Source organism: Chrysemys picta, chromosome 21 (genome assembly GCF_011386835.1).
Source record: "Chrysemys picta bellii isolate R12L10 chromosome 21, ASM1138683v2, whole genome shotgun sequence".
Lineage (NCBI taxonomy): Eukaryota > Metazoa > Chordata > Testudines > Emydidae > Chrysemys > Chrysemys picta.
Genome location: NC_088811.1, coordinates 9,804,046 through 9,829,100, shown reverse-complemented (window position 1 = coordinate 9,829,100; position 25,055 = coordinate 9,804,046). Strand labels below are relative to the sequence as shown.

The following is a 25,055-nucleotide window of genomic DNA, read 5'->3' as shown; positions in this document are numbered from 1 at the left end:
GGTTGTGATACACGGGTGTGGCCCCACCCTGAATAACATTGTTATCTCTACACCCTGTGGATAGAAATAGTTATAATTGTGTTTGATCTCATAGACACCTGCTTTTTCTTGTCCACGCAGGCAAAGGGAAACCACAACACAATGCAGCTGGGACACAACCTTGTTTAAATAATAGGATTCTTTTTTTATTTTAGGCATTTCATCTCTGTATAAATGGCACAGGCCTCCCTTGTAATAACCTTGGTATTTTACACCCACATATTTAACCCTTCCCTGTACTAGGATTGGATCAGTTCGTCACTGAGCACGGGGCAAGCTTTCAGCAGCCAGTAACTCTTCATGCACTAAGGCTTTGTCCAAAATTTTCCCTCTGTTGGTGTAGAACTGGTGCAGCCCAACCAGCAGTGGCAGCACTAGTGTAGACTGAATGCAGGCACTTGTCATATGACACAGTGGTTAAAACTCCTGCTCCCTGTATGCCTTTGTACCCAGGTTAGTAGTTCATACCCTGGTACACACACCATTGAGAGTGCTACACACTGAATACTAGCACCTAGACGTCAATGAGCTCTCTAGCTGTCTCAGGCTGGAAAATCGGAGGGTTGGAGTTGTTGAGCCAGAGTGAATTTAAAACAATTGGTTACTAAAATATTGCATGATAAAAGTGTGGGTGGGTGTGGGGCGCGCACCTGCTTTCTCTCTGGTGGTGGTTCAAGCCGTTGCCCATGAGACGTTCAGGTGAGACAAACAGGACAAGTCTGCATCCCTTTTTTCATGTAAAGTGACAGCTCTCTCTGATGTGAAGGACAGTGCCATGGATGTCGGTCTATTTTCCAAACTTAGTTAGGGTGGAGATAAAATAAAGCGACAGCAAATTTGGGAGAAACCGAAGTGAGCGCATAAATCACCTTCCGATGGATCAAAGGGTAATTGCCAATAGAGTGATGATAGCAAACCGCAGGCTGTCTGGGGAGGAGGATGTTTGGGAAATGAGGATAAGGAGATAACACCAGTGATAAGCAGTAAGTTAGCATGTGTCCTGCCAAATAAGCAGCATATTGATGTGCAGTGATCAGAGATTAAGGCGATCGGAAGTGGAAGATAATAGTGCCAATTAAGCATCCAAATCCAAAATGGTGTTGTTAAATAGGAGGCCTTTCAAAATCAGCAAGGGCTGTGGTCGGGCTGTGAGATGTGAGGAGATGTAAATGGGTAAGTTTAGTCGATGTTTTTATATAACTGCTGGGTTTATGAAAAATCCCACAACCACACGCTGCAGAGGAACGTCATTGTCAGTCTGACCTGGGGGGAAAACTCCTTTCTCACCCCGCATATGATGACCAGTTAGACCCAGAGTCTGTGAGCAAGAACCAGCCAGCCAAGCACTTGAGAGAATTCTCAGTTCCTCCTCAAAGCTCTGGCCCTTCTCTTCCAGTGTCCAATCTACAGCCATGGCCATTCCTGATGCTTCAGAGGAAGGAGCGAAAAAGAAAAAAAAACACCCCAGAATACACTGGGGGAAGAGGGGAAGTTGTACACTTATTACCTTGGCAGATTTCTGGTGCATATCTTCCCTCATTCCCGTGGAGGGAGGGTGTCAAGGCTCTGGGTATGTCTGCATCGCTAACTAAAGTGTAATTGTAGCTTTAATCTAGCTAGTGCGGGTAATGACAGTAATGAGGGCGTGGTAGTACAGGCTAGCTGCCTCGGTACAAGCTCACCAGGGACCCTGAGTACATACTCGGGTTGTCGGTCCACACTGAAGTCCATGCCACCACACCTACACTGCTGTTGTTACCCATGCTAGCTTGATTAAAGCTAGGCTAGTATGTCTACTTGTGCTACAGTTACACCTGATTTGCAGGGTAGACATACCCTCTGGCCCTCTTGTTGACATCTGTGGTGATTCTCTGCTCCCTTTATCTCCCATTTATCTATTTGTCTTGACTGTGTCAACACCATAGTGCTGACTACATAAAGCAGACCTCCCTACTTCAGCTCTCTTAATCTGACATCTCCTGTTGGTTGCTACAACCCCACCCTTCTGCCCTCTTGGTGTGCAATTTAAGTCCCCTTACCAACACATAGTTTACACCCAATTTTGGTGTAATCGTAGTGTCTAGTGAGTATAATGCAAAACCTCTGCACCGTTCAGAGAAACTGGCAGTCTGTGCTGAGGTATGACCTCAGTATATAGTAGTAGCTGCAATGAAAAGGATGTGGGAAGGAGATTTTACCTCTTCGGCCTTTCTGCACTGCTAGAGCTCGAACTTTTGGGCCTTGTGCAACTGGAATAGACATTCCTTCACGCTTATCAGAAAGTTCCTACATATAAACTTGGGGACCTTCTTCATTAGAATGTGCTTAGTTCTAAAATGTTGTTTTTAGATCCCAGAAATGATTGGTGAAATAACTTGGTATCTTGTTAGGTGTCAAGACAAAGAGACTGGAAAGTCACTCATTTGGCTGAGTAGCTATGAGTGATGTCACTACATCGGGGATTTGGAACATGGGCAACCAAAGGAAGATTTCCACAGATTCTGATAGCAAACTGGTGGAGAAAGGTTAAATAAGGCGCCAAATAATTCAGCAGCAAGGTCAGAAGTGAAAGCGATTCAAGTACATGGTGTACAGTTCCCGGGACAAACGTACTGCAGATGTACTTGTGCAAGCAAATATAGCATAATGAGTCTTGGAGCATGTGAATTAAAAATAGATGGTGTCTCTGTTTCCTGGGTTAGGAAGGGAATTTGAGAGCTATTGCAGAAAGAGCCAGTGTGTGCATCAAAGAAGGCAAATGATACGCAGTTGTATTTTGGTAGTAATGTATCTGGGAATTGGTTGTGTTGATGCAGTACCTAAAGGCACTACTAGGTGGAACTTGCACTGTGTTCCGCATGCTATGTGCGCTGCTCTGGAGGTCAGAGGATGGACTGCACCAAATATCAAGTCTTATGGATTGTAATGGGGCAGGATTGACATAGTTTGGACTGAAGTTTTGCAAATGAAGAATAGGGTTAATTTGAATTGACTTTATGACTACAGACACTTGAGTGCTGAAGTATGTTAACTTTTAAAGGAGAAGAAACAAGTGTCTGACACAGAGCATGTCTACACACGGTTTTTATCTTCAATTAATTGATTGCTTATTAACTCGAGGTAGCTAACGCGTTTGCTAAGGCCAGCCAGCATGGACACTCTACAAGTGTTTGTTCCAGGACGCACACGTTTGTGGTGTACCCGCAAGGCCCGGCCTGGAGTGTTCACCAGCCTTTACAGACTTGTTAGCTTCCTCAAGTGCGTGGGCACTCCACTAAATCAAGCTAGAAAACTCTGGTGCGACCCACAAAGGGCAGTTATGCTGTTGAGTGAGCTACTGAAATGAAGTCGCTGAAGCACTATGCCCCAGGGTGTGCACTATTTCAGAATTAAGATCTTAGCAGCTCAAGGAAGGAAGGGAAAGTAGGGAGTCAGTCTGAATGATGGGCAGCACTGACATCAGTTACTCATATTGCACTATTCTTACAGAGGGTGTGGGGGTGTGTGTGTCTGCATGTGTGCGCTTAGAAACAGGAGGAGTATTGGGATTGAAATGACCATGGGAGACTGCTTTCTGCTAATATGCAATCTCCATGCAAACTTCTAGCGGTTTAAATGCAGGGGATTTGCCATGCACTGGTGGGTAAATATTGTCATGGTTTCATCAGTGTCATGTTTTCATCCTCTTAGTAAAGTGACATTAGAGGAATTGCCTACAAGTGAGGACAAATAAGGAGGGGGGTGGTTGTTTCCCTTTTGTACAAGGCTGGCAGCTCCCTGGAGCTGACACTGTCTGATTTGGGGAATAGAGGGTTTGAGAGCTTCCTGTCTGTCCAGAGTAGTATTCTGAGGGTGCTCAGTTGTTAAGCCCTTTTGACCTGAGGATTGTCAGTGATCCTTTGACTTGTACTTATGTGCTAGTGGAAGGCAAGAAGATATTTACAGCCAGCGTTTTCTTATAAACTTCTGAAAAGAGAAATTTTGCGGTTTAACGGTATTAGCATGAGATTCTGCCTCGGTGTGTGTGTAGTGGGGAAGAAGGAGGCTGCTAACAATGAATGCGTAAGTGGTTTTGCTATTTGATTTTTCCCGTCACTTGGTAGATTTCTTTTTCCTTATTGAAATGGAAAGCCATGAGTTGTTGCTTTAACAATTAAGACTGTTTGGCAAGCAGATGTCACTTCAAACACTTGAAGATAGAGAAGTGGGCTTCAAGTCAGATGGAGCTAAGCTCCAGATAATTACACACCAATTAAGCCAGATACTGCACAAGCTCAAGTGGTAACATGGCTTTTGTTCCCCAAACGGTGAGGCTTCCCCAAGCAGTTGGTTACCTTCCTTTTTATCTTCTTTTCTAGGTTCAGCAGGACCTGTTCACCCGCTGGTGGATCCCTTGGCAGCTGGACCCCACTTGGCACGTTTTCCCTACCCGCCTGGTACCATCCCCAACCCACTGCTAGGGCAGCCACCACACGAGCATGAAATGCTCCGACACCCGGTCTTCGGTGAGAACATTTCACTGACCTTCCTCTAGGCAGCGCTTTGCTCCGAGCTGTGAACACTTTCCTCTGGGTCTAAATGTGCAGTGGAGGGAATTGGGAGCTTTAATTCTTACGCTTTTGCTCCCATCATTGCTTTTTAAACTGAACGTTTTTATGTTACAACTCTTTAGAGACCTCCTGTTTCATTGCTAATACATCCACTGGAACTGAATCCTAGTAGCAGCTTTAGGGAAGCCATGAACAGTGGGCAGACTGGAAATCAGTATTCTAATTCCCAGTTCTGCCACTGATTTGCTGTATAACCTCGGGCAAGTTGCTTAACCACTCAGCGCATCTGGTTCCCCATCTATGAAATGGGAATGTGGGGGGATAATGCTCTGTTTTACATACCTTGCAGGGCAACGAGAACCAGTTAATGATTGTAAAGGACATAAATGTGATGTCTCTTGCAGGTACCCCCTACCCACGAGATCTGCCTGGTGCTATCCCACCTCCAATGTCAGCAGCCCATCAACTGCAGGCCATGCATGCCCAGTCAGCAGAGCTGCAAAGACTGGCTATGGAGCAGCAGTGGTTGCACGGGCATCCCCACATGCACGGTGGGCATCTACCAAGTCAGGAAGATTATTACAGGTGAGAGATGCAATGGAGACGCAGCTAGAAGCTCTGTTACTATTTCCCTGAATTTTTCCGCCTGAGGGGTCCCCTCCCTGCAGCCTGCAGCCCATACATGTGGTCAGTGTGACCTTAACATGCTTGGAGATAAAGCTTCAGAAAAAGCTAATTTGGTGTGGAAGTGTCACGGCGTCACAGTCTCAGTGCTCTGAATGAAGTCAGGGAGGACTGTGGTGCAGTGTCTCCCCCCTCAGGGCACACTCTCACCAGGGCAAGAAGCCTTCTCGCTTCAGCGCTTCCTGGGTCTGGCCTCAGAGTATTCAGCACCCTGTTCATACAGTAAGCATCCCGCGATGAGTCCACCTGGAATGGACACCTTGGGAGCCTTACACACCCCAAAAGGGCCATGCACCCCGCTTCGCAGTCAGCAGTGACTCTCAGCCAGCGTATAAAAGAGAAGAGTTTATTAGTCAATGAGAACACAGTGTAGAACAGATCTTGTTAGCACAGAAATCAGGAACAGTCAGCAGAATCCAGCTTGGGGGGGGATCCAGAGCTCAGAGCCCTGGGTCGCCCCCCCCCCCCCCCCCCCGAGTCCCAAAACAGGAGACTGACCAGTTTCCAGCAGCCCAGCTTCAGTCACTGCCACCTGCCCTGCCTCTGGGCTTTGTCTCTTTCCCAGGCCAACAGGTCACCTAGTCTCTTTGTTCTCCAACACCGTCTACTAGTTCCTTGCAGAGAAGGGGGCCTGGCCATCATTTGCCAGGACACAGAGTGTCGGCCATTTTCTATGGCCTGTCAGCCAGTCAGCAGTCACACCTGCCCTCTGGGAATCTCTGCAATGATCACACCACCTAGATGCTTGAGTAATACATAGGGGAAACTGAGGCATGCACACACCGTATTCAGCGAAAACATTAAGAACATTCCCACTTCGTCACAGGAGAATGGGACAGACTTTGGAAACTAGACCAGAATAATTGGCGTAAGGAATAAACTAGCTGTGTCATGCTTTGCAGAATTAGCTTTGCTTTTAGTGACATTCATTATGATTGCTATTTCCCCACTTCCTCCCCTTGAAGAAAAAAAACCTTATGAACAGAAATAAGAGAGGAATTCACCAGCAAGTAAATCTGAACAAATTATTGATGGGCAACGGTTGATGAAAGCATAACTAATACAGACGCTGGACGAATGGCTGAGCAGATCTCGACCGGTCATGCAAGTTCCTCCTCTCCCAAAATTATTGTACTGCGATGGTTTTCCCCCATTTGCCTTCACTGGAACACCTCTGGTTTCTGTTTTGCAATGGCGGCTGGCAATCTGCAGAAAGGGAATCGCCACCTACGGCATCCAGCAAGGTCCACTCTTTGTGTTGCTTCATAGCGAGGATGGCTCAGCATCAGCCTGGCATGTGCTAGCCTCATGCCCCTTTTGCTTTGGCGTCTCAAACCTTGTCTGTGCTCTGGAAAATTACCTGTTGTCACATCAGGTGACAGTACTGGCAGCTGACCTGATGCTGAACATGGTTTAGCTGCAAGTGTGGATGGGCAAAGCATGATCAGCACCAGTTCATCTGCACTGCTTGCTGGCACCTGCTGTCTCAGTGGTAATGTCGCTAGTGTACAGAACACCCCGACAAACAAAGCACATCATCTCCCGTGACCGACTGTGTTCTTCACTGCTTGTTACCATGCTGGTTCCCCATTCACTTTGAGAAATCAGATCTCCTGCCCCCACCCATGTCCCTTTCGTGGCACTGTGATGCCCCCTCCCCTACCCCCCCAGTTTGCAGTGAGGCTAGTATCAAAAGGCAACGTATTGCTGAGGCACCAAGCCACATGCCCTTTGTCCGCTAAAACACATTTTCTTTCTCTTTCAGTCGACTGAAGAAAGAAGGTGACAAACAGTTGTAATAAATTATTTATTTGTAATGCCGGCTATGGAAACCCCAGTCCTTGGGAAGGAATGGAACATTTTTTACATACAATAAGAGCTGCAAAAGAATATCTTATAAAGATTTCTTTATATATTTAAATCTAAAGAAAACACCCACCTCCCCTACCAACAGCTAAAGACTTACTGGCATAAATAGTGTTCATTTGTAGAGAAGATTTCTCAAGACTGGTGTGGGCTTCCCTGCATGACCACCTATTCAGAAGCCTATTGAAAATACAGGACTGTTTGGAATTCTCAGAGAACTACCCTGCAATCTTGGGGGGGTTGTTTTTGTTTGATTGATTTTGGGTAGGTGCTAGAATCAGGTTCACAACACGACAGTCACTGTGCGTGAAGAGACACTCAATGCATCTATATATATATATATTAAAAGCAGAAAAAAATAAGGATTGCAAGTAGGTGGCATAACAAGCTCTGAATCCAAGTGCTATAATAATAAAAAAAATTACTTTTATTTTAATACATTGTAGGAAATCTTCATACTTTTAAAGAGAGCTCAGTTCTTCAGCATGGCTTTTTAAGTCTGTAAATAATGTTTTGGGTGGTTGGGGAGGAAAAATAACAAAACTCCACAAACATAACAATCTTGATTTTCAGTAACATCACAAATCCTGGTAGTGACCGAATACAGAGTTGATTTTTAATAAAAATAAATATATATAATTATCCCTTTAATTAAAGGGAAATGATGGGTGTCAATAATTTCAAATGGGCAAATGCTTGAAATTTGATTTGGTAGCAATTAAAGGCAGTTGCAGGGATAATGTTACAAATGACTGTTTCTGTTCTGTTTTTTTCCCCCATTATCATTATATCTTTCCATTCTGCAGATGACTTTTGTTGAGTTCTGCTTCTCAGCAGTACAGATGTCCCTTGGAACTGGCTTGCCCTTTCTGTCTCTAACATAGAGGTTATTGTTAAATTTGGCTGTAATCTGCCTCCTTCTATTGTCTTTTAAAAACAATTGTCTCGCTAAATTTGTGTTAAGGTATCTCTTTAAATTTTAGCAAGTAGTAGCAAAAATTCTAAGTAATATCTTCCTTTAAATATGATGTGTAGCTCAAACTATTAAAGTCAGATTTATGTGGGCAGAATTTTTGGATGGGGCCCACTTTCTCTGGCTTTTGTTTTACATATTTCTAAGGAGAGACTAGACAATTGGACTACAGAGTTGTTTTTAAAGTTCTTTCACAAACACCAATAATCTAAATGTAACCTGTCTCTTACTGAAGGCTGCTTGTTTTGGGTTTTTTTTTTCCTAACCTGTCTTAAAGGGTTTGTGTATCAAGGAACCTGCTGCTGTGAGATTAGCCAGAGGTATTAGTCAGAGTATTGCTGACTCCCAACACAACTGGTTCATGCTGAATGGCCCAGATTGGCTGGAAGAAGAACTTTGCCCATGTGTCTCCAGGGCTGATATGGCAAAGGAGAGAGGGCGCACACAGTAGAAGAATAGGCATATATTTTTGTAGATAGCTTTGCTCGCTGCCTAAGCCAAGATGCACATCTTTCTTGCGTGTGCACACACACACCCCAAAACCATCTTTTTGTTGTTGCATTAGCCATGTTTTTGATAAGGCAGAAGGTGGCGGATCCAGAGAACATCTGCATCTGCTGGCCATGTTTTCTACTGGTACATAACCTCTTCCATTCTCTCTCTTAACTCTTGAGGGCTGTAGCTCTGCTGTGGTAGACTGTTATATGTGGTGGTCATGTCATAGGACTGTATTGAGCCATGTTAGATAAACTTGTAGTTAATCATTCAGCCTTGTGGAAGGCATGGCATGAATGGTGCTTCACCACCACACAGGGCAGAAACCAACATTACCATCTTGCTACTCTTGGCTGCACTGACAGGTAGGTAATGGCACCGATTTATTAATTAAAACCTGCATCAGGGAATTCCAGGCTTAGTGTAGCGTGTGTGTCTCGGGGAGGAAGGCTTGTTTCAGTTCCATCTCATCTCTTTGTTCATTCTTTCATTCCAATTTTCCTTTTAATGCCATTTCAGTTCCTTAGAGTGAGTCAGTCCCATCAGAACTCTGTGAACTCCTGTCTGCCAAGACTCCAGTGTTTGACACCTGGGAGTTCTCTGGCTTGGATACCAAGAGATTCACCCTAGAACCAGGAACGATAATATTTGTACATTACTTCCAGTCTCTGTCTATGGTTGTCGGGTGAAACAACTTTAACACCTATCCAGCAAGGATCATGGCAGAGGTGCTCATAACATTTCCCTGGCCAACAAAGAAAAAACATCAATGTACCGAAGGCTTTATTTAAGTAAATTTCCATCAAAATTCAATTTTTTTTCACCGTCTAGAGGGAAGGGCAGGCATGACACCACCACCTATCGCACATGAGGCTGCCTCCCTATTTCAGGTTTTTTTGGTGTGTTGGGTTTTTTTTTTTGTAGAAAGATGTTGATTCCTTCATGTTGTCCTTTCTCTCTCCTTCCATTTTTCCAAAGAACAAAGTAGTGCTTTGCAATCCCTATTCAAAAAGCTTTCCCTTGATCTTTTTTTTGCAGCTCAGTAGAATCTTTTATGTTTCTGACATCGTGGCACAAAGAAGCCCTGAGATTCTTCCATCTCAATCCAATGATTAACTACAGCTTTATTTGCAATGGCTTTTGAAACCATCTTGGTGTTCGATGCCCTGTTGTTATAACCCAGACCTTTTGGTTTCCTTTCAGAAATCTCTCATTTTTTTCCTCTGTTTTGAAGATTTTTTTTATTTTGCTTTAGTGTTTCTGAAACGTCTCTTGTTCTATGTCGTCATGGTTGAGCTTGTTTCACTGCACCGTTAAAGCAGAGTGTACGTTCTGACTGCTACATTTATATATATCTTGAAGCTTAATGTATATATGAGTAGTTTGCCATGGGATAACACAGTGTAAACAGAGTAGAAACCCAGAAATCGTGACTTCTGTGTTCTCTCCATTTGAGTATTTTGTAATTTTTTTGAAATATTTGTGGACATAAATAAAACCAAGCTACACTACAGCAGCCAGGTTTTGTCTGCAAGTGGAGTGTGTCTGTTACTTGAGATGAGTGGAAGGGGGCAAGAGCATGAAAGTCTTGCCTCTTCTAACAACTGCACATTTACAGGCAAAAGCAGATCTCTCTCTTCCCTTGTTTCTCAACCCTGCTTGTCTGTTGTTAGCTAACCCTAGTGTCTAGCCTTCATACGTAGTGTTATGCTACCCTGTGTTTGTGCCTGAACTGAATTCCAATGTGCATAATTGCATTTTGTCTACTTGGGTCTAGCTTAATGCTCCAGGGAGATCCTTGCATACGTTTTCCACCCTTCACTTAGGCTATAAGCAGTCAAATTGAAAACCACGTACATTTAGGGATGTGTTAAATGCATTTGTGGCTAAAAGGGGTTCTTGTACCTGTAATGGAGTCTGACTTTGCCACTGATGTGGGTGGGGTCCAACCAGTAGTTAAAGTAGATTGAAGCATGAGCCAAAGAAGAGTGGGAGTTGAAGGGGAGCGCGGTGCCCCCAAACCCGGGAGAGGACATCTGCTGCTGTTTGCAGAGTGGGGGAGGTTGCGCTCTGTCACCTCTTTCTTGTTTAACTCATGGGCCAAGCGTGTTTGAAAACGTGCTCTGCCCGGGCCTGGGCACTGCTTGTTAACATGATCAAACACAGTCTGGCCCTGTCCATAATGGCTCCAGGAGACTGGTTTAGAGCATGAATTTTGAATGCTCTTCTAACAACGCTTTGCTTTGCTCAACCTTTGTTACAATGCAATTTGACTACAGTCGAGTTAAAACGTGTTCACAGTGTTTTTAAGTCACATGACTTCACTATCCAATCAACATTCTCTGACACCCACAAAGGGGGGGGGAACCTTTGTGAAAATTTTCAACCAAAAAAAAATAAATGCAAAAACTTTCAGTTGAAAATTCTTGGGTCCACCTCTTAGGGTGTGATTACACAGCGAAGGAAAAACCTGCCGCTGGCCTGTGCCATCCGACTCAACTCACAGAGCTCAGACTGCAGGGCTGTTTGATTGCTGTGTAGATTTCCAGACTCAGGCTGGAGCCTGGGCTCTAGGACTTTGTGGGGTGGGAGGTCCCAGATCTTGGGCCCCTGTTAGGGTGACCAGATGTCCTGATTTTATAGGGACAGTCCCGATTTTGGGGACTTTTTCTTATATATAGGCTCTTATTACCCCCCACCCCGTCCCGATTTTTCACATTTGCTGTCTGGTCACCCTAGGCCCTGTTGTCTACACAGCAATGAAACAGCCCTGCGAGCCTGAGTTGGCTGGCACGTGCCAGCTGCAGATTTTCCTTTGCTGTGTAGACATACCCTAACAGGCTTTGGACTGAGCTCCGTGACTCCAAGCTAATGGGAGCTGCGTATACTTACCTCTTCTGGAAAACAGATCCTATGTGATCTTGGTCAAACTGCTGAACTTCTACCAGTATGTGCCTGTTTCCCCTTCTGTAAAACAGGGATTATACCGTAAGGTGATCCTAAAAAAGTTGAAATGTATCTTTATTATTGAAAAGTTGCTGTGCAGAGCTAGTTTCATGATTTTAAACAGAAGAGAGGAAATGGCTCCTTGTGTTACCCCAGACTCACCGTCACGTGTGTGGCCACGACAGAGGATAAAGGGCCCCATTGCCGGGGTTTGCCTGGAGCAGACGGGGCAGCAGTTGTGGCTAAAATTGAAAGGGAAGTTAAAGCGGCCTGTTTCAAGCAGCTTTTCTACTTGCACTGTGTGGTATCTTGTAGAGGAAGGTCAGTGGCTCCTGAATGTGGTTTTCTCCTGCTGACCTGACATGCTTGCTCTGTGGTATTTATTGTGACTCCCTTTTTTTAAATTCTCTGTTCTTCATGGAACTTAGTCCAAGCTGTTCTTCCCACTTACTAAAAGGACTTTTATTGCCCTATAAATGGAACTGCCCCAGAGCATGTGTTTTTTCTTTGAGCGCTCTGACTAAGGGGGTGGAGGACTTGATATCGTGGCTGTGCTACATTCGGAAATGCAAAGCTCCGTTCTAACACCATGCCAGCTGTAAACAGCCATGTAGACCCATGTGTTCAGATGCTATCTAGGGCAGCGAATAGCCCTCTGCACCATCCGCCAGTTGCATGGAGAAATGGCTGCAGCCAGATCCTCCCTCCCTCCCTCCCTCCCCGAGTTTCTCTCTCTGACCTTCTTCCAAGACAGAAGAAATACTTCCATTGCTTGCCATAAAGTCTCCAGTCCTTATTTAGATAAAGATCATAGCCAAGATACATATAGGTGATAAAGCCACAGGAGAGAGAGAAAACAGGAAGCTGCTTTTTACAAAGGAAATTGGCTTGTGAAATATTAGTTTAATTAGCGTAAAGGGCAATAAAATCCACAACCTAGGCAAATTCTCAGTTTTCTGTTAATTTTGCTCACGGAGGGAATTAATGTGTTAATTCTCATGAAAGGTTTATTTGTATAGTGATCAGCTGCACAGCGAGTCCCAGGTGCGTAGCTGGCACACACCTCTGTTCTGGCACACATCTGACATTTGGCTGTAAAGCCAGGACAGGGGGTGGAGGTGGGGGGCTTATTTGCCTGTCTTCTCTGGAGATCCGAGATCAAACTTGGTTTAGGCCACAAATATTAAACTGAATTTGTTCATCTCAACCAGGCGCCTACTGGATTTTTGCCTGCGGCCTCAAGCCCTGTTGTGTTATGGGGCTATTGGTGGTCTCCAATAGGGGGAAGAAAGCCCCCAGGTTGAAATGACAGGCTGCGAAGTCAGAACTGAGGCGTTGAGTCAGAGCTCTCTGGCAGGAAGTTTGCACAGGGCGTGCCCACCAGTTTGATTTGGTTCTGGCTATGCCTCATTCCCAGGCTCTTCCTCTTGCCTGTGCAAAAAGGGGAATTACAGCAGCTCCCCAAGGGTTTATGAATTTGCATCGGAGGGTCTCGTATGCAAGCCAGCTGTTTTTTACATGACTGCTTTATTGAACGTATGTATCTATAGCAACTGAACCTAATGAACATTTTACATCAGCTTGAATCTTGGCTCTGCAACTGACCACATTCTATAACAGAGGTCCCCAAAATGTAGGGCGCGCCCCCTAGGCGGACATGGAGGATTGTTCTGGGGGGCATGGCTGGGGTCTGGGTCAGCCCCCATGGGGGGCAGAGAGGGAGCACCACCCAGCTCTGCTCCTGGCTTGGGACCCCGGCTCCCGTGGCAAAGCCTCAGGCCCCTTACCCCATCCATGTCCCCCAGCTCCGGTGGGGGGGGGGGCAGACCAGGGGTAAGGGGGCGCATGAGGTAAAAAGTTTGTGGACCACTGCTCTATAATAGAGAAGGGCCATCTTGGTTAACGGTATTCTGAGATTCATGCTGGTCTAGCCCTTTGTATCACAGCCTTGGTTCTAGTACAGATCTGTGAAAATGCACACCAGCCTATACAACAGGCAGATACCAGTAATTAGTTCAGGGAGCTGCATTGATAATTATTTGACTCAGACTTCCCCAAAGCTATTTTCACCCTCTCTCTCCTATTAACAAACGAAAAAGCTTTCAGCTACTGTAGGTCCGTCTTGAGAGGGTAAACTGCTAGCTTCTTGCTGATTGTTATTATTGTATTGCAGGAGCTCCGAGGAGCTCCAACGATGGAACAAAACCCCATTGTGCTAGGTGCTGTACAAACAGAACGAAAAGACGGTCCCTGCCCCAAAGATCTTACAATCTTTTGCCTTCCTTCCCAATTCCTAGTCAGACCAGACGACTACTTCCTACCCCTGCAGCTAGTGATGAGTACAAGCTCTGACGAACCTTTGGACTGGTTGAGATTTCATATGGAATTGAGCCAACAGGGTTTAATCTGGAGGATTCCAGTCTACCTGGACTGAGAGTTAGAGGTGGACATTAGTTTGCTTTAAGCTTCAGTAGGTACGTTGTTAAATGCTGATGTATCTCAGCTGGGAAATGTACAGGTTTGGCAACAAGTTTGGGTTCGGGAAGGAATATTCTATGTATTAGGCTTTTTTTAGATGTAGCCATCCGCCAATCAGGAGGAAGCAGCGGGGCGTGGCCCACCTATAGCAATCCCAGAGGCAGCTGGGCAGGAGACTCCTTCTGGAGTCCAGGGTGCAGCCTGCTTGGAACCCTGCTCATTGCTTCAGTCATTGGGAGCAGCTGTGTGCACAACTGCCCTCTGCTACTGAGTGCCCTCTTGCGCGCTGGCCACTTCGGGCACTTCATGCTGCTCCCTAGGACGGGTGGGGTCTGTGCCAGGGAAAGCAAACGGCTCACCTGGGACGGTACCTGGGCACCTGTCAAGTTTGCCTGCAGCACTTCGGTCCTGCATTTCCCGCTGGGAACACAGTGCAGGTAAATAAACCGGAGCACCTTTTCTTTATGGGTAGCCGTTCTACATAGAACACCACCCCCGGCGCAGCACAAGAATTAAACTGTAGGCCCCGCTCTGTTAGGGAGGGTGAGGAGAGCGCGTGTACGGGGGGAGTTCAGTCAGAGCCAGCATCCTGTTTTCCTTCGGGAACGGCCTAGGCCGCTCCGCCATCTTGCAGAGCGAAGGGGACGATGTGATGGCTCAAAGGGCTACAGTTGACCCCAGCAAGGAAGCGACTGGTGAGCTGGGGCACCTGGCCGCTTTCTGGCGTTGTTCTGAACGTTGGGTTCGGCCCGTGTTGCTCCAACAGGAGCTGTTTTCATAGGAGTTCTGCGATCCTCGCGTCAAGCGCGCGGGGTCACCACTGGGTCACAGACCCAAGAAACAACATTTTCAAGAAGAGGGGGTGCGGTTTTGTACTGTCCCCTCAGACCGGCTGCTTTCCTCATTTGCCCACCGCCTGGGGAAGCAAGCAAGAGCAGCCAGTCAGGGCTGCTGCAAGGCGCTCGCGTGCTCCCCTCAGGAACGGACACCCTTCCTAGGCGGGAGCAGAAAGAGCCTGGCCCCACAGCTCAGGGCTGCTCCGCTCCCTCCTCCCCCAGCCCCTCCTGTGAGCAACAAGATGGCTCCTCTGCGCCTCCCCCACCCTGCAACACCCAGCCTGGGGAGGAGGAGCGGGGAGCTGGCTGCAGGCCCCATCTCAGGCCTGGGAGTCGGGGCGCTCCTTGGAGCTGCTGGAGCAGAGGTGAGGCTGTGCGGGGGAGGGGGCAGAACTGAGGTAAAAATTGGTGGCGGGTGGAAGGAGCAGAATTGAAGGGGGGAAATGGAGGGGTGAGGATCAGACCCCTCACTTCTTCGAAACCATTTTAAGCACTGCCAGAGAGCGTAGCTCTGCAGAATCCGTATGCTTTGAGAGCTACAGTTACTGCTTCCGCCTGTAGGGCTTTCTCCATTCCTCATCCCCTGTAAGGCACAAGTGACCATAAGAGGTTTGAGAGGAGCCTTAAGAGTTTTCCCATGTCTTTGCCAGTGTCTTTTACTAGGGTAGTCTTTTACCCTAATTGTCCCCAAAACACTGCACGTATATGCTTGGAGGAAAGAGGCTTTCTGTTGCCTGGGGTTTCAGGTTGTCCTTTGCACACTGCAGCTGTGTTTCACTCTCTTTTCTGAATGCAAATGAATGAGGTTTGATTTTTGCTCATGGCGTTGGCTTTACAAAACGCATGACAGAAAACGACAGAAAACAGGCCACAAATCCCAAGCGGACAATGTAATTAGGCTGTTTGGGTTTTTTTTGGTTGTGCCCATGTCTGTAGAACTTGGGCTGCTGTGCAAAATGAACCAGTAGCTTTGCCCTACCAAATCAATTGCTCTCACATATCGTCCCTCCCTCTTATGCCTCCTTCCAAAAAAAACAAAAACAAAAAAAAAATTTTTGTTAAAAAGCAGGCAAAAATGATCATGTGTGAACTCACTCTAGCAGGCCTGGCACACCTTACCCTAGTGACTGCCACCAAAAGATTCTAGCAGACGTATCTAAGCAAGGGTTCCAAAGACTGGATTTCTGAACCAAAGCACCATGTCCTCATTGATATTATTTATGAAACATCTGGCAGATAAGGAGAGGTGGGGTGCCTCCCACAATGAGCATGATTAAAATCTAGTTTATAGTCAGATGGGACAGAGATGGCCAATCAGCAGTTTTTAAGGGAGAGTCAGTGCCTTCGGCTTACCTGAAGTGCCTTCTAAGGCTATTGGCAAGACCCGATGGCAACAGTACTGAAAACGTGCATTCTTGCAAGGAAATTCATTGCTATCTAGTTGTCCATCAAACAGGCTTTCCTCCTGCAATCAGAAACACCAGTGAGAAGCATCATCTGTAGAGGAGATGTCGAAAGTGGCTTTAGTTCTTCATATCTAGGACAACACAGGACATGCAGACTTCTTACTGAGATGGTAGTTTGTGTAAGTTGCCAGATGTTTCCCTGTGGAGCCAGAGAAGAGCTGTGAATCGTTCTTAGCAAATGGGGATTTCTCTTTCTCTCACTGCCAATCTACTCCATAGGGTGGAAACATGCAGAATTAGATATCTGTGTAGGTACTGTGATCCAAGGAGGACTGCTTTGTAAATCCGCTCTGAGAAAGTGGAAAGGTACAACAACAAAAGCACTGGAAATCTTAACAGCCTAGACAGTGAAATACAGAAAGGTGATTCCACGTTCAGAATAACCACACCCGGCGCAGGGTTGTTTAATTATCCCATGGCGAGAAAATTCCTAACACAGGAATAGGCTCAAAGGAGTGTGCAAGTCCTAAGGCACTGAGCCAAATTCAGCATTGTTCTAAGCAAGAGCAGCTCCATTGAAGAAGTGTAGATGGAGTTGCCATTATCTCTTGGCCTGCCATGTTTAGGTCAGGAGTAAAGCAGAACTCCTTGTGTACAGCACTGTGTAAATGAAAGAGGCTGCAAAAGATTTGAGCAATGGGTGACGTTACCTTCTCCAACTTTGGTTGATTGCGCTGGGAGTTGGCAGCTTCTGAAAACCGCTGTTTGATGCCATTCTTCTTCTTCATTTCTTTAAATATGTACTCGTTGCTTTCGCGCAGAGCAGCGTCGCTGGGAAGAGCCAGGCTTTGCAAGCAAGGAACGGAGCTTCTAAACTCTGCCTCGCCCCTTGCTGCCACTCCAAGGTTGGCTTTCCTGCGTTGAGGAGCTGCTGGGGTAAAATTAGGGAGCAAATTGGTGCACTAGCCTTGGGAAATATCTCTGTGTGATGGCGATGGAGCCGCGTTTCCTTTTGCCCAGGGACTTGGTTTTGTCAGAACAGACTATTAATCAGATCTGTGAGATGGAAATTTCTCTGGCATCACAGCGTGTTTAAGTGAAGCCTAATTACAAGGTCTGTGCAATTACAAGCAATGGAGTTTAATGTTCTGGGCCTGATGGTTTTTCCACAGATGTTGCGGTTTAACATGTACCTTCTGAACACTCAGATATGGATTTTTTTTTTTATTCAGGTTACATTGTCATCTCACTCTGCTGTCTCAGCCTTCTGCTCACTTCCCCTATGCCCAACCAACGTTAACTCCTTCACTTCTGGATCCTTTTTTGCAACAGACCATGCTAGGGATGGATTAATATTGACATTTTAAGATGAATCAGGAGAAAGGGGGGAACTTAATCCAGTCTTGCTTAATATAATGTACAGGATAACAAGCTTCAACCCCTGTTGTTAGTGCAACCATTTTTGTCCCTCCCTATGTGTTTGCTCTGTGACAGTGCCCCCTTGTGGGGGAGAAATAGAATAACATTAGCTGGAGGGGGAGCAGCTCAGTCAGCTAAACATCTATCTTGGAATACATGAATTCCCTAGATACACAAGTTCAAATCCCAGCAGGGTCCACTCAGCCCTGCATCCTTCAGAGATAGGAAACTGTGTGATACTCACCTTATCCATGAGCCAGAATTGTCCGTGGTCCATGTATGTGTGCACATAAGGGAGGAGGGCACAAGGACACATTTTCTGACTCCCTTTTAGCATAGGTCCATGGCACCCCCAAGTAGTCAGGAACGGAGTAGGGGCCTAGGGTCTTTGACCAGTCTCAGCCCCATTCCACTCCAGCTGTGTGCTAGGAGCTTTTGGGTCGCTCCCCTTCCTCCCTGAGGTTTCAGGGGGGAGTGGAGTTTGAGAAGCACATGGGGGCCTTACAGGAAGAAAGACTGTCGAAATGTCAGGTATTGTGACAGCCTGTAGAACTGTGGTCTGGCTGTTGTGAAGGGTCTATCTGGTGTATATACAAATCCATGTAACAGAGATGGCCCTGCTCTCAGTGCGTTTTAACTTAGCATGTTGCATGATAATATTTCAGTCCCTGGTGCCAACAGGTTATTTCTTAGAGGAGAAGAATTAGAAAGACACCCACTCTGTTGGACAAGCAGAGCCCATGTTGCAACCTCTGCTGCCATTTAGAAGTCTGTGTGTGGGAAGAATGGCGGGTGGAAGATCAAACACGGCGGATTCTAAGGGCTGGGATGAGGTTGCTGTGATCTGGCTCCCCTCTTATAGCAAAGCATTACATAATGGCCATAGTCCGGGATAGAGAAACCGGGGATCCCTGCAGGTCAGAGTCCATTGGCAGGGTAGCACGGCGGGAAGCTTGCCCTGCAGCTGCCCATGTTGTGCCTATTCTATAGATTAGCAGAGACTCCCAGTCACCAGAGCTGCTAAGCTGGCACCTCTCTAGAAGCGTTACAGTCTCACAAATTGCAATTTAACAAATAAATACATTGGCTGTAACGGGCTCTTGGTGAATTCTCATTTCTACAGCTTGACGCTATTCATGATCCTATGCTATTTCTCAGTCTGTTATCCTTGGTTCTCTTGTTGGAGCTGCAGCCCTGGGTTATATACAACAGGAGAGTTCAGAAGCCTTGAAATCAGCGGGTGGAAGTCTGTTCTCACGGTCTTCCAGCAGGGGGCTGCCTTAGGCCTGGTCTAAAATTTAAAGTTTTACCAGTGTAACTATATGGTCTGACTTGAGGCACAGCCTCCCTAGTCTGGAAGCACTGATACTGATATAGGGGTGACTTAGCCTGGTATAGATGTTCCCGTTCCTGTATGTGAATAGCTAGACTGCCCTAAAACTCCTTTTCTCCTAGTAGAACTGCACCCGTGCTGACAGGAGTTGTACCTCTTTAACTATACTGATATGCTAAAGCAGGACAACTTTCTAGTGTAGACAAGTCCTTAAACCAAGCCAGCAAAAGAGCACAAGTCACCAGCGTCTCTCTCTGCACTTTGTCTACAGCTCCTCAGCCCATGACTAGTTGGAACGTCGGATCTGAGTGATGACGGTTTGTGCAGGCACGTCCCTGCCCCGAGTCTGTGCTCTAGATGAGTGTGTTTGTAGTGTGGTGGGAACATAATGTGCTGTGTCAAGACAAAAGGGTTACAAATATTAAGGTTTCCCCCAAGACAAACTCGCGCCTGGATGCCTTGTAAACAGCCTTGTACAGTAGATACAGGGTTCATCTTTGTGGTGCTGGAATTCATGTCCACTTGGTCACCATGATAACCCTCAGCACGTTGGCTTTAAGGGGAGTTGTCCTATGCTCCTTGTATTGAGTCATGTGCTTCTTCCCCCTGTGCCCATCCGGGTGGTGGGGCCACATGGCCCAGCCTACAGCACTGCCTCCACTCAGGCATGTGAACAGTGCAGAGAAAATCACGGGACAAAGGCAGCTCTCAGGCAAGCTTCCTCCAGTGTTCTTGTCCCAAATTTCCCAGCTCCTCTCCTGAACTCTCATGTGCTCATTGTGTGGCTGCTGTCCCCATCCCCAGAGGTGGCTGCATTTCAGCGATAAGTGGCTTTCCACTCAGTTCATTTGTCAAGCATCTTGAGGTCCCGAGGGATGTAATACACCGTGTAAATGTAAGAGATTAGGCCAGCTCTTCAGCGGGTGTCAGTCTGCATTGGCGTGCCAGTAGAGCCGTGACACTTCATAGCTGCTGAGAATCTGGTCCATTCCGTGGTGTTTGTATATGTGTCAATTCTCAGCTAGCACGGGGATAGAAATACCAAAGTATGCCTACAGAACATCCTTGCACTGGGAGGCCAGCTTCTTGGGACATGGTAGGTCTCGTGCTGCTCTTTGATGGGGTGATGCTGCTTTCACCGTGGACATCACCTTGCTGCGTACATGCTGGGAACAACTACATGCGATCTAGACCACGGCAAACTCATAGTCTGACCTTGGGGTTTTCCTTCCCCTTCTCTTGTCTAATGTTAAGCTTCCCAGTCTAGTTAGTTTCTTCCAGAGATGATACCTAGTGGCTGGGAACTACTGGGAGAAGCTGCTATAGAAACACCTTCATCTAAATGTAAATGTTGCTGCCCTGCCTCGGGCTGGCTTTAAAAGGCTTTTTCCTTGGGAAGTGGCTACAAGGTAATGGCCCCAATCCATTTTATTCATATCAAGCCAAAGGTCTTTTAAATGTTTATTTGAAATGTATTGTTCTAGGGTGACAGGGCCACACTCATTTCTGAAGCGGGAGCCTCGGAGGCAGTGACAAATAGGGAGCGGAAAGGGGAGGGAAGGAGGAGAAACTGCAGACGTCCGGTTCAGGCATGTTATCATTTCTGCCATAAAGCAATGTCTCTGGGTTGCGGGTGCCAGGAGTAGGGGCTGTGCATATGAGGGGGTGGTGGCATGGAACCTATTTGCATGGAATAGAGCATGGTGTCCCCTCTGCGCTCCTCTCCTTGCAGTGAGGCAGCCTGAGAAATCTCTTGGCACTTCAGGGGACTGAAGAAAAGCATCCAGTTCAGAGTGCTTGTGTGACACCAGTGGGAGTTGCTCTGAGTGATTTTATTGCTGGCAAAAGGCGCTAGAGTGAAAGTTCTGGAAAACTCACTCCCTTGTATGCGCAGAACAGATAACCAGCTCGGGGCCGGGTCAACTTGCATTTCTCCGTCACTGCTCTACCAATGTGCCTCAAACCTCTCCTGGGTTGAAACCTGTCCTATGGGTACGGCCAATCTTTGGCCTTTGTGCTTAGAATTGCCAATTAAGGCGCCGTTGAGTTACGAACACCTATTCACTAGGAGCTGGTTCTAGACCACTGGTTCATTTTACACAGAACACTGTACCAACCTGGGGATCTTTCGTAACCTGGGCGAGGCTAGAACGTAGTGGTGAAAGGCCCCAGTACCAATGCCTTGGTCCGTCCCAGGTGGATTATAAGGCTGCCTCTAAGAGGAAACTGTATTTTGTGCCGTTGTAGAAAAGTTTGCTGCAGAATTGAGCACTGGTGTGCCTCAGAAATCGGAGGGCCTGGCTTGATTTAGAGCCAGCTTTCTGCAGAGGACCTCCAAGATCAACATAAACCCGATTAAAGACCCTGATTAACGCTGGTTGCTGCCTTGTAGGTGGAGATCGTAATTTGCACATGCCCAGGATGGTGTGATTATATTCAGAGTAATGAGACCTCTCCCGTCCATGAACTTATTCTGACATGAGTCACGATCATGGCCACAGTTGTATGCAGACCAATAAACCAGGGTGCAGAACCCATTCCACCTTCGGGGGAGGGGGGGCATCTTCCATCCTGTGGCTGCTTTGTCCAAAACTTACCTTAGCCTAAGACTTCAGGAACGGCAACCCATTGTGGGGCACTGGGTTTGACCAGGGTTGGGAAATTAAATGTTCCCTGCCACCTCACCTGGAGCATCTCCTAAAGCCATCCTGCCTGGGAGAGAATTGCCACCAGTAGCAGAAGGCCTCTAGGCCCAGAGACAGTTTCTCGTAGACAAACCACAAATCAGAGGGAAAGGACTAGAGTCCCATCTCCATGATAAATGTGGAGTTACTCTGCGTTATGTCATGTTTACATCAGCCCAGCTGAGAGCAGAATGTGGCCCAAGGAGCACGCTAGAAGCTAGATCTTTCTCAACATGCTCTTGCTTTTAAACAAAGCTGGGGATTTATGAACAGTGAGAGACATCCTTCCCCCCTCAGACTCCAGCCATTCACATAGATTATTCACTCCTTCTCTTAGACCTCTGGCAAGGAGCCAGTATCTGATGGCAAAGAGGGGAAGCATGAGTCTTGTTCCCCTGATCAGAACACTAGCCTGTAAAGCCTCATTGCAATGGTCCATTTTTTCTTGGCCTTTGGAAACAAGTGCCAAAGCGAGGCCTAGTTAATATAAGGCCACCAACATAATCCACTTCACTTAGAGGACCCATTGCTCTGCAGGCCAATCAACAAAGATTCTACATCTTCCACTGCTTCCTGCTCTAGAGCCAGTGTCTGTCTAGGAGCAGAGCTCTGGGGGGTTGGGGTTGGAGGATTGTAGTGGGGCGTGGTGGGGTGTGTGGTTACTGAACGGGTTGGCTTTAGTGATCTGAGCATCTGGTCAGAAAAAAAGTTGGACTCCCTGGAATCAGAGGTTCAAATTCCAACAGAGTCAATTCCTTTCCATGACAGGTAAATGGAGTTTGACCTAGGAGGTGTTATTTACTCCTCCTCATAACACAAGAACTAGGGGTCACCAAATGAAATTAATGGACAGTGGGTTTAAAACAAACAAAGGGAAGTATTTCGTCACACAAATAGTCAACCTGTGGAACTCCTTGCCAGAGGATGTTGTGAAGGCCAAGACTATAACGGTTGAAAAAAATGGGTAAATTCATGGGAGATAGCCATTGATGGACCTATTAGCCAGGATGGGCAGGGATGGTGTCCCTAGCCTCTGTTTGCCAGGAGCTGGGAATAGGTGACAGGGCATGGATCACCTGATGATTACCTGTTCTGTTCATTCCCTCTGGGGCACTTGGCATTGGCCACTGTCGGAAGACAGGATACTGGACTAGATGGACCTTTGGTCTGACCAGGAGTGAAAGTAACGTAACAGACTTATTGGTACACAGGGCAGCCGGGGTCCTGGGCAAGGGGGGGGGTGCCTCTAGGCGCTGGGAAGGAGTGGGACCTCAGGCGGAAAGTGGGGGCTGGGGCCAGACTTCCCCAGCCAGCCCTTCAGTGCTGCCTGGCCCACTCCGGTGGTGATTTAAAGGGCTCTGGCTGCTGGTGCGGTAGCAGCAGCAGAGGCCAGGAGCCCTGGGCCCTTTAAATCGCCGCTGGAGCCCCAGGGTATCGGCGGCGGCCGGGAGCTCCGGGGGCAATTTAAAGGGCCCAGGGGCTCTGGCCGCTGGCACAGCAGGGGCGGCCAGGAGCCCTGGGCCCTTTAAATCACCGCCGGAGCCCAAGGGTAGTGGTGGCGGTAGCTGGGAGCCCTGGGGCAGCTGCCCCTTTTGCCTCCCCCTCCCACCATCAGCAGCCCTGCCAGTACGGTCAGCTGTGTACCGGCAGCCACTTTCTTACCAGTATGCCATAGTGGACCATACCGGCTTACTTTCACCTCTGGGTCTGACCCAGTATGGCTATTCTTATGTTCTTATTCTGTGGGGTCCTTCAGATGAGAGCTTAAAAACTAAGGTCCTGTTTCCTAAGCATGGAAGATCACAGAGCATTTTGTCCTTGGCCAAGGTTCTCCTTCCTCACCTGTGTTGTGTAGTGTGCTGTGTAACAGTTGTCTGCTGCTGGTCCAGCCCCGAGCTGGCTGTAATTCACTGGTGTCTTACATGTGTAGGGTTCTGTGAAAGTATTTCAGGTTCCTTTGTGGTGAAAGCCACAGGTGAAATAGTCTCACTTCTTTTTCTGCTGCAGGTTTGATCAGTGCAATAAGCAGGATGCTGGATATGCCACGAGATCCAGAGCAATCCTACTACCTTTGCCTAAGATGAGAGAAGAGAGACGGAGAGAGCAAGCATTTAAACATTGCTACAGCTGAGGGCAAGAGAGCCCAGCCAACCACACTTTATCCAGATTCTGGAAAGGACTGAAGGTCACAGAGGGAAGGAAGTCTAGGAATGAAATGGGAAATCAGATCAGCAGTTGCTAGGCTTAAGCTATCTGTTTCCTTAATTCACGCCATATTCCACCTCAGAGCACGAACACTGCACAGTGTCTCTGGCTGAGAGCCATGCGCACCAGGCCTTGTAGGCACTGTGGTTGTTTGGCCTGGACTTTCATTTCAGGATGAATCTTAGTGACACGCCTGAGACAGTGAGCAGGTAATAGGCAAGTCCCAAGTGGGGCAGGTACTGTACCAATTTCCCCAACTCTGCTGATGCACCTCAATCACTGCAATGCTGTCTGCTACGCCTGATCCAGAACTCTCTCCAGCATTCACCGGTCATGCCAATTCACTGAGCTGAATTGTGAAAGGTAGGAGAATCCCGTAGAGCTTGAGATAATAGTCTAGCTGGGTAGAGCAGAGGACTGGGAACTAGGACTCCTGGACAGCATTAGGAGGGGAGCATGGTCTCACTGGATATAGCCAGGAACAGGGAACAGGCCGCCTACATTCTGCTCTCTGTCTGTTCCCCCATCTGTACAGTGGGAATAGTGCTACTGACCTTCCTTGTAAAGCGCTAAGCGATCTACTGATGAAAAGCCTTATGTGAGAGCTAGGGATGATGACGATGACTTGTTTCAGCATGGTGAGGCTGAATTCATTCAAGTGATTTTGAGACCCTTACATTTATTTCTAGGTGCGGTAGGAGACTATTTAGAGTCACGAGTGATTTTAGCCAGGGTTTGGACCCAGACCTCCAGCAGTAAAAAGTCTTTACTGTTAGCCCAGTGTACTCTCATAGGACTCTCGGTGCAAAGTCATGTCAATTGTGGTGGGACGTCCATTGTCATCTGGCATACAGACTCCCTGGAATCACAGGTTCCAGTTCCAGCAGAGTCCACTTTTTTCCATGACCGGTCAATTGAGTTCATTGTGTGAGGGTCCTTCGCCATTGTCTCAGTAAGATGAGGATTTGCCATGCTGGGATTCTAATACCATTGGCCAATCAAGGCTGATGGAGCCAGTGCCTGGTTGGAGTGTTACCACTGACTTCAGTGAGAGTCTTTAGGCCCGTACTGACTGCTTCCCACCCTGGCGTGTAACAACCAAATCTCTACTAGTGTGCAGACTTCAGTGGGTGCCCTCCTT

At 47.2% G+C, this 25,055-nt stretch overlaps 1 protein-coding gene across 14 annotated transcripts in view; it reads left to right on the top strand.

Moving 5' to 3' along the window:
* The window catches only part of RERE (arginine-glutamic acid dipeptide repeats), a 314,825-nt gene extending 304,702 nt beyond the window's left edge, over positions 1 to 10,123 (top strand). For 10 of the 14 annotated variants that reach the window (XM_024104339.3, XM_024104342.3, XM_005292878.5 and 7 more), the window contains 3 exons: positions 4,398 to 4,544; positions 4,994 to 5,174; positions 7,039 to 7,888. In XM_024104339.3, coding sequence (XP_023960107.2) covers positions 4,398 to 4,544; positions 4,994 to 5,174; positions 7,039 to 7,072 — 362 coding nt within the window. In that variant the 3' untranslated portion in view covers positions 7,073 to 7,888. Of the gene's footprint in view, positions 1 to 4,397; positions 4,545 to 4,993; positions 5,175 to 6,238 lie in introns of all 14 variants that reach the window. The other 4 variants (XM_065574910.1, XM_024104340.3, XR_010594217.1 and 1 more) reach the window with 3 other exon arrangements.
* Positions 10,124 to 25,055: the final 14,932 nt, after the last annotated feature.